The following is a 13,522-nucleotide window of genomic DNA, read 5'->3' as shown; positions in this document are numbered from 1 at the left end:
CGTAGAGCCATATTGGTGATGTAGCGGTCCTCTCTATTTGTAGTGCTTCGGGGTCTTCCCGAACGTGGACGATTTCGAACAGAATTCGTTGCTTGGTACCGTTGCCACAGTCGGCCAACGACACTCTGACTGACACCAAGTCTCAGAGCAACATTTCTTTGCGTATTGCCATCCTGAAGCCAAGCAATAGCCCTTCCTCGATCTTCGATAGTCAGTTGACGTCGTACCATTGTCGAATTTGGAGTGTGCACCGTACACGAACGCAAGCTCCAATTATACGGAAATTCAGCATTGGGAACATGGAATACACGTGCAAAGCGTGCAAATGAAGCGCTTTGTGAAAAAGCAAGTTATGGGCACTTAGCAGACCTTTCGCTTTCGCCCTAATTTACGTGCAAATGTAAGCATGTTTTCGCCATTAGAACTAGTCGACAGTGTCAATGACAGTGGATTTTAATTCATTTATGGGTTGCTTAGACCCACTTTCGTCAAAATGGAACAACACCATGCGTGACATTATGGTCTAGCTAATATAATTGACATTCAGAAAATAATGTCGAAAATATCGTCTGACCCTTAAATTCTTTTGAGTAGTAATATATATAATAATTTTCAGCTTAAACTCTCGCAACTTAGCGATCTCGCTGTGCAGTGCAAAATGACTTGCAATGACAAGCAATGACAATGAGATGTTGCTGAAGCTAGCTTTGTGAATTAGGGGATTATATTAACAATGCAATATATCAGAAAAGAAGAGACGTCTGCTGTGTATTAAAACATATATTTCTGATGCATTCATTATAAATTATAGCATTAAAGTCAAACATTTAAAATCGTCATGAAGTAACGGAAATGTAAAGATACATTCGTCCATGCATGAGGCGTTTGGCGGTCTGATAAGGTAATGTATTCGGAATCGATAGAAATTGGAATTACATAATCGGATAGACTTATATAAACATTAATGCACCAGTTGTCATGTTCATCGAGGTAGGAATGAAGGAAATGTTTTATTTAACGATGCACCAACACATTTTATTTACGGTTATATGGCGTCAGACATATGGTTAAGGACCACACAGATATTGAGATAGGAGACCCGCTGTTGCTACTTCATTCTTTTCGATTAGCAGCAAGCGATCTTTTATATGCACCATGCCACAGGCAGGATAGTACATACCACGGCCTTTGTTACACCTGTTAGGGAGTCACCAAGATAGATTCTACAAATCACTAATTTTACCTTTAATAACTATTTAATATACTTTTTATTCATGTAGGCCTACACATAAAAATAAACCCTAACCCCAACATATTGACACCATTTTCATCAACTAAACTGCAATCACTATTACAATTAACATTTTCCCACAGAAACGATTAAGGATATTTATAATCGATCATTCAAACATCACTAGCTCCACGTACCTGAAAATCTGCGTGATCTGTGTGGTTGTGGCATGTTTTTTAAATTGTGGAAGAGGAGGGGATTCATTACTGGAAAATAATATGTTTAACACCTCAGTACATACGTCTATTTAATGTGTAATATGCAATGTGTTATGTCTTCACTTGGTCAGTCGAGTGAGGGGGACAGATATAAACAGGAAGACATGGGAACCGACACATGAGTGACGTCAAAAGTCAAATCCTGCTAGTAGCAGGATATGACTTTGGTTTATCTATCATTATATTGTCAATAGAAACAAGATAAACATTACAATTAAAAGAAAGAAAGAAATGTTTTATTTAACGACGCACTCAACACATTTTTATTTACGGTTATATGGCGTCAGACATATGATTAAGGACCACACAGATTTTGAGAGGAAGCCCGCTGTCGCCACTACATGGGCTACTCTTTCCGAGTAGCAGCAAGAGGTCTTTTATTTGCGCTTCCCACAGGCAGGATAGCACAAATCATGGCCTTTGTTGAACCAGTTATGGATCACTGGTCGGTGCAAGTGGTTTACACCTACCCACTGAGCCTTGCGGAGCACTCACTCAGGGTTTGGAGTCGGTATCTGGATTAAAAATCCCATGCCTCGACTGGGATCCGAATCCAGTACCTGCCAGCCTGTAGACCGATGGCCTAACCACTACGCCACCGAGGCCGATCCCCATTACAATAATGTTATACTGTATAATGTACTATTTTGCTTAACTTTACACACGAAACTGGACTAAGATGTTTCTAAAATTCAATTCACCACATTCAGTAAATCGCGTTGAATGATAACATGAATGCAATACAAATAATGGCGTATTAACTGGTCATTGATTCCATTTTTACAAATGTGTTTCAGATAAAATGTATAAATGACATCCAGTGCAGAAAAGTCTAACATAACCATTTCCAAAGATGTACATGTTGTTTTAAAGCTTTTTAATGATTATTCTGGACACAAAATAATGTTTTATCAGTTCATATTTTTGTATCTAGGTTAAGTGCTGACATATTAATAATTAATCCATAAGTCTGAAATGCTATTGTACAGAAGAGTCATCGTTCCAGCGATCTACCGCTGAGCCATATACCGCTACATAATGTTATTTTGTACAGTATACTTGATAACACAACTGATATATTTAGTACTGTCCATTCAGTAAAGTAAAGTTTGTTTTATTTAACGACGCCACTAGAGCACATTGATTTTTATCTTATCATCGGCTATTGGACGTCAAACATATGGTCATTCTGACACTGTTTTTAGAGAAAAGCCGCTGCCGCCACATAGGCTACTCTTTTACGACAGGCAGCAAGGGGTCTTTTATTTGCGCTTCCCACAGGCAGGATAGCACAAATCATGGCCTTTGTTGAACCAGTTATGGATCACTGGTCGGTGCAAGTGGTTTACACCTACCCATTGAGCCTTGTGGAGCACTCACTCAGGGTTTGGAGTCGGTATCTGGATTAAACATTCCATGCCTCGACTGGGATCCGAATCCAGTACCTACCAGCCTGTAGACCGATGGTCTAACCACGACGCCACCGAGGCCGGTATTCAGTAAAGAGCAGTCGTCGAAAGTACATTGTCTTCCTTTGCAGCAGACGTTTTTATCACCATTCTCCGCACAACCTAGCCTTCAATTACCATTATAATAATTAATACTTGATAATACAATTGATATATTTAGTACTGTCAATTCAGTAAAGTACGGTCATCAAAAGTGCATTGTTTTCCGTTGCAGCAGACCTTTTTATCACCATTCTCCGCACAACCTAGCCTTCAATTACCATTATAATAATACACAACTGTCAATAGTAAAGTACGGTCATCAAAAGTACATTGTTTTCCGTTGCAGCAGACCTTTTTATCACCATTCTCCGCACAACCTAGCCTTCAATTACCATTATAATAATTAATACAATCCATATAAAGTGCAATACGAGTAATAGAAAAAGAAAAACTCGAAGAAAGTCAATGCAATATCATTTATTAAGATCTTAAAATAAAAAATAGCAATCTGTCAAAAAGACAATGAATATTAAATATCACAGATAGTCAAAAGATGGCTTTCAATAGTTGTAGTGCAACACAGCTTGAGACATCATGTTCATTATCACAGTGTATCGATAAATAAAAATTCCTTCAATTTAAAAATATAATATGAATTGCAAATACCAAACCTTCACACATATCAACATGATATAATATAACACGTCTGTAATGGCTAAATTACACATATATCAGCAACAAATATTATCGTTGTCAGTTGGGCGAGCACTCGCAGACGTTCGACGTCATTTCAGTATTATACCATGCTGACTTCTAGCGAACACCAGCGAGCGATCGCCTTCCTGAACCCATTTTACAAGTATATCGTGAAACAAAGCATGGGCTTCACACTGTGTCTGGATCTTAGGCATATTACTGCTACATTAAAATTGACAAACTTGACAAACGGATATGTCCTGCTAACGATTTTTACTAATTCATCAATTGTATTGGCTAATGTTTTGACAATTTTTATTTATGCCAACTAATTCAAAGAGACTAGACTATTTATGGTTTATTAAAAGTGTTTGTCGAGGATATTACAGCCATAGTTCTTCATAAATATAGTAATACTTCGTTGCAATTAGTTCAGGGGCCTAATTCACTAAACTCTCGCAACTTTGTGATCACGCAGTGCAATGCTAAAAGACTTGCAACGAGGATGCTTTGTTGTCTAACAGAGCCTAAGAGACCTTTGTGAATTAAGCCCCATTTCTATAAGTTGGTGGAATAATTTGGAAAACTTGATATCACACTTGATCCTTTGTATCTGACTGCCATATAAAGATACTCGCACGCATGTATGCACGTTCACGCGCGCAAACAGACACAGACATGTGTGCATAAGTACAGAAACACTGTACCTCAACCAAACTTCGCCTGTTTAATTGTATTCTAAACTCGGGTTTATTTTCCAAACTCTAATACAAACTAGTTACTTCTGTTTCTGTTAGCTTTCACAAGTTTGACAAAGGTGGTTTTACACCAGTTTTACAACTCTGATTCCAGTCTTGCAATTTTAATTGTATTTTTTAAGTTTTACTCCAATGTCTTAATTTTTACCTCGGTCTATTAACATTTACTCAGTCTCATACGTTTGACTCTAGTCTAAAAAAATCTGAGAAGTCTAATAAGTTTGACTGCTTTCGAATAAGCTCCTTTCAAATCTTATATGTTTGATTCCAGTCCAGTACATTTGACTCAAGTCACGCAGGGTTGAGCTAGTGTCACGATCTTGAGTCAAAGACCAACGATATTACAGTATTATTATTAAAATCTAATTAAAAGTCATATATCGCATTCTGGGAGGTGTACAACATAAAAGAGGTATTTGTTTGGGCGTCAGTTTATTTCTGTGTTCAATGTAAACGACATTTGGTGGTAAAAGTGAAGAAGTGTGTTATTCACCTCAACATTCGCCGTAGGGCATTTAACATTGACTTATGTATCATTTGTGTTTCTTTTTTAATTTAAATAGTTTCCATTTCAGTTTAACATTGCCCTTTTGTAACATTTGATCTTTTTTTTTTCTTCTTTTTTTCCATTTCAGTTTTAACATTGCCGTTTTGTACAATTTGTCCTTTTTCAATTTGAATATTTTCAGCTTCAGTTTTAACATGGTCCTTTTGTGACATTTGAGGGATTTTTTAATTTGAATATTTTCCATTTCAGTTTTAAAGTACACAGGTATATAATATACCATACCAACAACAAAGTGCCAATATATATACTTTTTTAAAAAACTCTTATTTTTCTCTAAATTGCTTATACATGTTTGGTTCGACATTGTTTTATTAGATCTTTTGTAGCGCTCAAGGGGCGCTACACACTCCCCCAACCTTCACCCCACTCCCTAGGGATCCGTCACTGCATACATGTATATAGAATAAATACATGCAACGTTTTTCACCAATATAACGAAACACACGGAATAAAAAGCTTACAAAAATGATTATATAACTTCTGAATCTTGACTGATTTAAAATGAATTACAACATATGCTATAAAATATATAAAGAGTATTTTTTAAACAACACTTAAACACTTTAATTAATGAAAATAAACAAGCAATATATGCACGAGTGATGACAGTCTAACACACTAAAACAGTAAAACAGATACAAAATGTTTAAGAAATACATACCATATGCTTGATATAACGTACAGAGATGTTTATTGTGCATCAGGGTGCAGAAGATAAGTACTTTGTCCTAACGGACATTATTAAAGTTACATTCGTGCACCAATAAAGTCTGAAGATGCATAGCACACACTGGAGTCAACATAGGCACGTGACTTCTTACTTGTCACCAATCAACGCCAGCAGCGTTTTCCCGAGGTCACCCGAACATTCGTCCTTCACCGAGTCGGACAGTGATTTCCCATAGAGTTCCTTATACTTGGCCTTGATGTCACCAAGGTCAACCTGAAAGATTAACATATGGATTTTTAGAAAATACTTTGCTCATACATAAACAACATGATATCCTGATTCACAAACTGTTGGGAGTCTGTGGACATTGTGTTTGTTTATTTGAATGAGTTTTATTAATTTTGTTTCCCAAGATGAATTTGGCAGTGAGCCTTCAATCTTTGCCTTACATAGTATTATGTAGCATGTACATATACATACACATATGCACACAGACGTATATACACATACATATATGCATATATACATACATATATGCATGCATACATACATACATCAATACATACATACATACATACATACATACATACATACATACATACATACTTACATAAATCAATATATACATAGGTACATTCATACACACAATATATGCATTTTTTGGTGTAATTAATAACTACTTATCCTCTGCGCAAATTTTTAACAAAATGTTGACATAAATATGAAGAGCTTGAACAAAAGCTTACAAGGATGCAATCAGAGACATTGTTCAGTATCATTCTAAATTATTTCTCCTAAGCACCTATTGCCCTTGTCATACCCACCTTCATCTCCATATCCTTTCTTCTAATCACATATTGACATTAAATCAATCCTTGAACCGTTCTTGCTACCTCGCGACCACCTGTTGTCAACCATTTCAACTATACTGAGTGCTACTAACCACTAGGAACCCAGGTCAGTGATGGCAAGGGGCGCATCCTCCATTACGGTATACAAAAAGTTAAAGTTTGGTTTGTTTGACGACACCACTAGGCACATTGATTTCTTAATAATCGGTTATTGGATGTCAAACATTTGGTAATTTTGACATATAGTCTTAAGAGAGGAAACCTGCTACATTTTTCCATTAGTAGTAAGGGATCTTTTATAAGCATAGACAGGATACCACATACCACGGCCGTTGATATACGAGTCGTGGTGCACTGGCTAGAACGAGAAATAGCCCATTGGAACTACCGATGGGGATCGATCCTAGATCGACAGCGCATCAAGCAAGCGCTTTACCACTGAGCTACCTCCTGCTCTCCATCGTGGTATTTAAGGACATAATTTTAAGTTTACGTGTTTTAAGGAAAGATGTCTTAAATTGACTCACTTCTGATCGGGAAACCACTATCCGGATGAGTCGTTCTTCATTTGTGCCCATCCCAGCGAATGCCGTGTGTAAGCCTTCTGCAAAGAACAGGATATGGTCTTCCATGGCTTTAGCTGAAACGAGAAACAGATATTGGAAAAAAATATATACATATCATGATGCAAGACTAGTGGCGGTGTTTATAGGAGCATTTGCTGACAACAGACTGACTTGTTTTCATCCTATCACATTCTATCACATTCATTTAACGTCAGGCACGAAAGCTGATTACATGGGCGAATGTCAGCGATCAACCATACTTCAAGACAAATTTTTAAGTTTGTTTTCTTTAAAGACACCATTAGATCACATTGGTTACTTAATCACCGGCTATTGGATGTCAAACATTTGGTGATTCTGACATAAACCCGCTACATTTTTTCCATTAGTAGCAAGGGATATTTTATATGCATTTTCCCAACAGACAGGAAAGCACATACCACGGATTTGACCAGTTGGAACGAGAACAATACTTCATAAATACTACAAAGTCATCTTAAATAAAAATTAGTTTACAGATGTGATGCAACTATACTAATAATAATTCATGGTTATTTACTTTATAATGGAATTTTTTTTAGATTACTAACAAAACAAATCAAACTGGACTTTATAATAGTCTATTTTAATATCATTAATGTTAAAATTGAACATTTGTTATTGTAATAATATGCAATGTATAAGATTTTAAAAAGTGGCACAATAATACTAAAAGAAATATATGTCAATAGTAATACAGCTAATGGAGTTTTCACTGGACTGTGCTTTTTGTACAGGAATTACTTTGACTGTTCTTTGGTTAATGTTGTGCTTTGTATTTGTAGTTTTTGTTTAATATTTGAGATGCTTTTGCTGGGCATAGTTTCTTGTTGTTATTGTTGCTGCTGTTGCCATTGCTGATGTTGCTGTTTTTATTACTGTTGTTGTTGCTGTTATTATTGTTGTTGTTGTTGTTGTTGTTGTTTTGTTGTTGTTATTATTATTTTGACATGGTTTTCGGGATGTGGTTAACTTAAGTTACATTTAAATTGCATTTTAGACATATATAAGTACCAAGTCCTAGATATCCTTCTTCACTATCTCCAGACATGGCTTCTTTAATCGCTGCATAAATGTCTTGCTTTGAAATCTGTAATAAAAACAAATCATTTAGTGAAACGTATAAGAAACATATACCTGAAAGGTGTTAGTCAACATTAAAAAAAAATATTGTGACAATCAAACCTAACATATTTTGAAATGCATGCTTATTTTAACATCAGTCACACTATCATCAGACAAAAAAAAAAGCCAAATCGGATGGTTTATTCTAGATCATTAAATTAAAAATACAAATACACTTGAGCTTGCAGTTCTTAGTAGCTGATTTGGTTGCATCATGCAAGGGATATTTGTCATGGTTAAGCCATCGGACATAAGGCTGGTAGGTACAGGGTTCGCAACCTGATACCGGCTCCCACCCAGAGCGAGTTTTAACGACTCAGTGGGTAGGTGTAAGACAACTGCACCCTCTTATCTCTCACTAACGACTAACAACTAAACAGCCCAGGTGTGTGTGCCCAGGACAGTATGCTTGAACCTTATTTGGATATAAGCACGGAAAAAGTTGAAATGAAATGTTATGCAGTTATTCACAAAAAGGATAGCACATACATCATTAAATTCATAAGCCACTTTCAAAACACTGGCTAGAATGGGAAATAAGTTAAATATGTCAATGATTCCATGGAGACCATCATATCAGGAGAGCAGACTAACATTTGAGCTGCATCTAATATCATAATAAACAATATATTAGCAGACGTATAAAAGAACAATTATGAAAGGTGGACGGACGGATGGATGGACGAACGTATTGATGGATAGATGGACGACCGAATGATGGATGGATAGATGGACGACCGAATGATGGATGGATAGATGGATGGATGGATAGAAGGGTGGATGGATGGATGGATGGGTAGGTGGATGGATGGATGGATGGATGGATAGAGGATAGAATGATGAATAGAAGGTGGATGGATGGATGGATGGATGGATGGATGGAATAATGAATTGAAGGTGGATGGATGGATGGATGGATGGATGGATGGATAGAAGGGTGGATGGATGGATGGATGGATGGATGGATGGATGGATGGAATGATGGATAGTAGTGTGGATGGATGGATGGATGGATGGATGGAATAATGAATAGAAGGGTGGATTGATGGATGGATGGATGGATGGATGGATGAATAGAAGGGTGGAATGATGGATGGATGGATGAATGGATGGAATGATGAATAGAAGGGTGGATGGATGGATGGATGAATGGATGGATGGATGGATGGATGGTTGGATGGATGGATGGATAGAAGGGTGGAGGGAGGGATGTATGGATGGATGGATGGATGGATGGATGGATGGAATGATGAATAGAAGGGTGGATGGATGGATGGATGGATGGTTGGATGGATGGATAGAAGGGATGGATGAATGGATGGATGGATGAATGGATGGAATGATGAATAAAAGGGCGGATGGATGGATGGATGGATGGATGGATGGATAGAAGGGTGGAGGGAGGGAGGGATGGATGGATGGATGGATGGATGGATGGAATGATGAATAGAAGGGTGGATGGATGGATGGATGGATGGATGGAATGATGAATAGAAGGGTGGATGGATGGATGGATGGATGGGTGGAATGATGTATAGAAGGGTGGATGGATGGATAGAGGTATGGATGGACGGATGTTCAAATGACTGTATGGATGAATAAACAGATCTATGGAAAGTGTAAGAACATGAACGGTCTGGTGTCAATGTTTTGAATAATATTACTAAGAGAGCAAGCCTTCGCTGATTTGATAAACAATTCTTTTTTACATTGTATGTATAGAACAGATAGAATGTGCCTATGAATACCTGGTGGATTTTGTTAAACATCAAGGAAACGTATCGCCACGCGCATATTAACAAATGACCTTTAATGTGTTCTGTGATACATTTAATTTTTTTAAAAAGCAGTAAAGAATTTCAGCAACTGCTTGAGGCAAACGGTTTTACAGCAGTGTGACGTTACAAACCTTTTTGTATTCTTCAAATGTTCTTTTGATCTGTGCTGGATTCTTCTTGAGTATAATTTCTTTGAAGATCTCAACATTGAGCTTCACAGTTTTTCCACCATCCTGAAAAGCAAAATATCCATTAAATTACATTTTCAATCAATACGCGGATGGAAAGTGCAACTAATTCTGGACAGCACTCTCGTGTCACATTAAAGGTGCGTTCTCACTCACATTTTAATATAGCTTAACTAAATAAGAGAATACTGCATGAGTGTTCGTTAGGTTCCATTTATCTTACAACGAGTTGTTTTAAAACGTATCTAAAGAGCAAAAGCAAGTTGGATACGTTTTTAAACAAAGAGTTGTAAGATAAATGGTATCTAACGGACACGAATGTTGTATTCTATTTTGTACATATCTTGAAAAAATAAATTTAAATGCCTTTTCCAACAAAAACCTATTTACGGCCGTTTCGCTTATAGTTTAAGTTGTGCGTCACACACAAGTCAATTTCAGGTTAACTGGTATAACTAAAATTGTTTAAATGTAAGTGTGAACGCAAACTGTTTTAGTTAAACTTGTATAAGGCGGAAGTGACAGTGACGTCACAGTCAGAATAAGCATTACGTGCGTTAGGATGTATAATACCAATAAAAATCCCATAGGCGACCATGTTAATGTTTGTGTTTAAAAACACTGTATGCAATATATCAACCAAACTATAACCCATAAATATCAACTCTACAAACCCTACCTCAATGTATTAACTGTATTTTCGGTATTTATTACCTGATATGTTTACAACACCCCTAGTTTCCCACACAGTTTGAGTGATTTTTTTTACAGTACCCCCAGAGCCGGTTTATCCTATCAGCACATGTAGCACGTGCTATATACCCCGCGCTTCAGGGGGCCCCGCGATGATATGTACATTTATTTTACCCCTCTCCCTGAGAGGGTTGCAAAATATAATATTATATCCTTGGAAGGGGGGCCCGCTGTTATTTGTGCTACAGACCACGCGGATCCTTTAACTGGCTCTGAATACCCCATACATGTTTCAAGCTCAAGGCTACATGACACAGTGGTACTAGATGAAATAAAATTGCATACATTTTTTGCCCAGATGAACCAACACACTCACATTTATCACCAATCACAGGACTTGTTTTGTTAACTTCGCTATCAAAGGTTCGGTACACCTCGAATTCTGACCCAACCGGAAGTTAATTGGTTTAGTAGGTCATGTCTTGCGCAAGTGCGGCTAACTACACTTCCGCCATATATTGGTATAGCTGTGTGTGAACGCTTGCCATTTGCAACCAAAGGTGTTTTAGGTAAACCAGTATAGATAAACCGGTTTAACCTGTGTAAGTATCTACGATACGAGCATCGATGCCGAAATAAACACCGTGTCGTGGTTAAACCATCGGATATTAAGACTGATAGGTACTGGGTTCACAGCCCGGTACCGGCTCCCACCCAGAATTAATTTTAACGACTCTGTTGCTAAGTCCACTACATCCTCTTCTCTCTTACTAACCACTAACCCTCTGTCCTGGACAGACAGCCCACAGATAGCTGAGGTGTATGCCCAGGACAGCGTGCTTGAACCTTAATTGGATATTAGCACGTAATTAAGTTGAAATAACTACATAAGAGAACTCATACTGATTTCGTATCTTCATATCTAACTAGAACTAATGCGTGCACGGGCTGAACAAATAATTCGACATATTTAAAATATTAAAATGCTATCATACTCGATAATTTCTTCCATAAAGCGATTTTGTAACACCATATACATCTTTTAAACTCTTCTTTAAAATAATGTCGGTTTCGTATGCTTATTTTTAAAATAGTACTCCTGTACTTAATTATAAATTGGAAGATAAACATGAAAATAAATGCATTGCTTAAAAAAGCGCTTCATATTGATTATTCAAGTGTTTTGTCTGACAGAAAACACGTTTTCAAGGTTGCCCTTGCACGTGCCATTGACAAGACATGCTGAAAAGTCGTGAGGTTTTCGTACAATGCTAACTGGATTTTATTAGTCTGGTGCAGCAACCTTTTGGTCGTTTATTATTGTCATTATTCTTGTCGAGTTCCCCATTACTACTTTCAAAAGATAAAAAAGATAACCTGTCACTAATATACTAGTATACACACACACACACACACACACACACACAGAGAGAGAGAGAGAGAGAGAGAGAGAGAGAGAGAGAGAGAGAGAGAGAGAGAGAGAGAGAGAGAGAGAGAGAGAGAGAGATGTTACGGGTATGATTCAAATCTAATTATGTTAAGTATTTACAATGGGATGGATGAACAGTTTGTTTTGGACCAACCACCATCCTAAGTTGTTCCTATGTGTGGTTTGATGGTCATGTATGCATCTGTATTGAAGATATGGTCCGGACAAGGATTTACTGTTATGTGCAGAAGACCGTGAAAAATAGGTCACAGTGACCTAGTAATAGTACGCGACATACCGCCATCCTAAGTTGTTCCTACATGTTAGGTTTGATGGTCCTGTATGCACCTGTATGCAAGATATGGTCAGGACAAGAAAAAGTTAACAGGTGGATGGACGGACGGACGGATGTATGGCCGGATGGACAACGCCAAAGGTGGGCGTATAAAAAGAGGTTACAAGGTGTTTTGGTAAAACGAAAATAATCAAAATATTATGATCACATTTAGAATCAAGCCCATGTATAAGACAAGATCCAACTAGATACCTTGACCAACCACGGTCTGCTTACAATACAAGAGGTTTTTTATTTTTAAATGCTGTCATATTGTTTATGTTCATTCTACTTTACATATTATAATATGATGGGCAAACCTTGATTCGTCCTGTTTGTGACTAAAATGTATAACAGTTTCATAGGTTCCCCTTTTTTCTTACCTTCCTTTGATTTTTTTTTATACTGGAGTTGTATTTTTTCCCGTATTATGCTGTACACAAAATAATAATGACATTATTGGCAATTGCTGTATTCCTTTTTCAACTTCATTTTGCTGTTGTGCTAATATTTAAGGTCTATTTAAGGTCTTCCTTTCAAGCTCTTTATTATCATCAAACTTTTGTACATGTCGATATTATGACCAAAGTGTCAGGTTTTTATTGTGTACACCATCTAACATTCTTCTCTACGAAAAGTGTTTTGTTTAACGACACCACTAGAGCACATTGATTTATTAATCATCGGCTACTGGATGTCAAACATTTGGTGATTTTGACATGTAGACTTAGAGAGGAAACCCGCTACATTTTTGCCATTAGTAGCAAGGGATCTTTTATATGTACTATTCCACAGACAGGATAGCACATACCACTGTCTTTTATATACAAATCGTGGTGCACTGGCTGGAGCGAGAAATAGCCCAAT

At 37.2% G+C, this 13,522-nt stretch overlaps 1 protein-coding gene across 2 annotated transcripts in view; it reads right to left on the bottom strand.

Moving 5' to 3' along the window:
- Nucleotides 1–3,422: 3,422 nt before the first annotated feature.
- Nucleotides 3,423–13,522, bottom strand: part of LOC121370854 (annexin A6-like) — a 71,687-nt gene continuing 61,587 nt past the window's right edge. For both annotated transcript variants that reach the window (XM_041496360.1, XM_041496361.1), the window contains 4 exons: nt 10,143–10,244; nt 8,123–8,198; nt 7,031–7,143; nt 3,423–5,925 (listed from right to left, as the gene is read on the bottom strand). In XM_041496360.1, the coding sequence (XP_041352294.1) occupies nt 5,800–5,925; nt 7,031–7,143; nt 8,123–8,198; nt 10,143–10,244 (417 nt within the window). In that variant the 3' untranslated portion in view covers nt 3,423–5,799. The remainder of the gene's footprint in view (nt 5,926–7,030; nt 7,144–8,122; nt 8,199–10,142; nt 10,245–13,522) is intronic.

This window comes from Gigantopelta aegis, chromosome 4 (assembly GCF_016097555.1).
Source record: "Gigantopelta aegis isolate Gae_Host chromosome 4, Gae_host_genome, whole genome shotgun sequence".
Taxonomy (NCBI): Eukaryota; Metazoa; Mollusca; class Gastropoda; order Neomphalida; family Peltospiridae; genus Gigantopelta; species Gigantopelta aegis.
The sequence above is the reverse complement of the archived record's forward strand: the minus strand, read 5'-3'. Positions and strand labels throughout refer to the sequence as shown.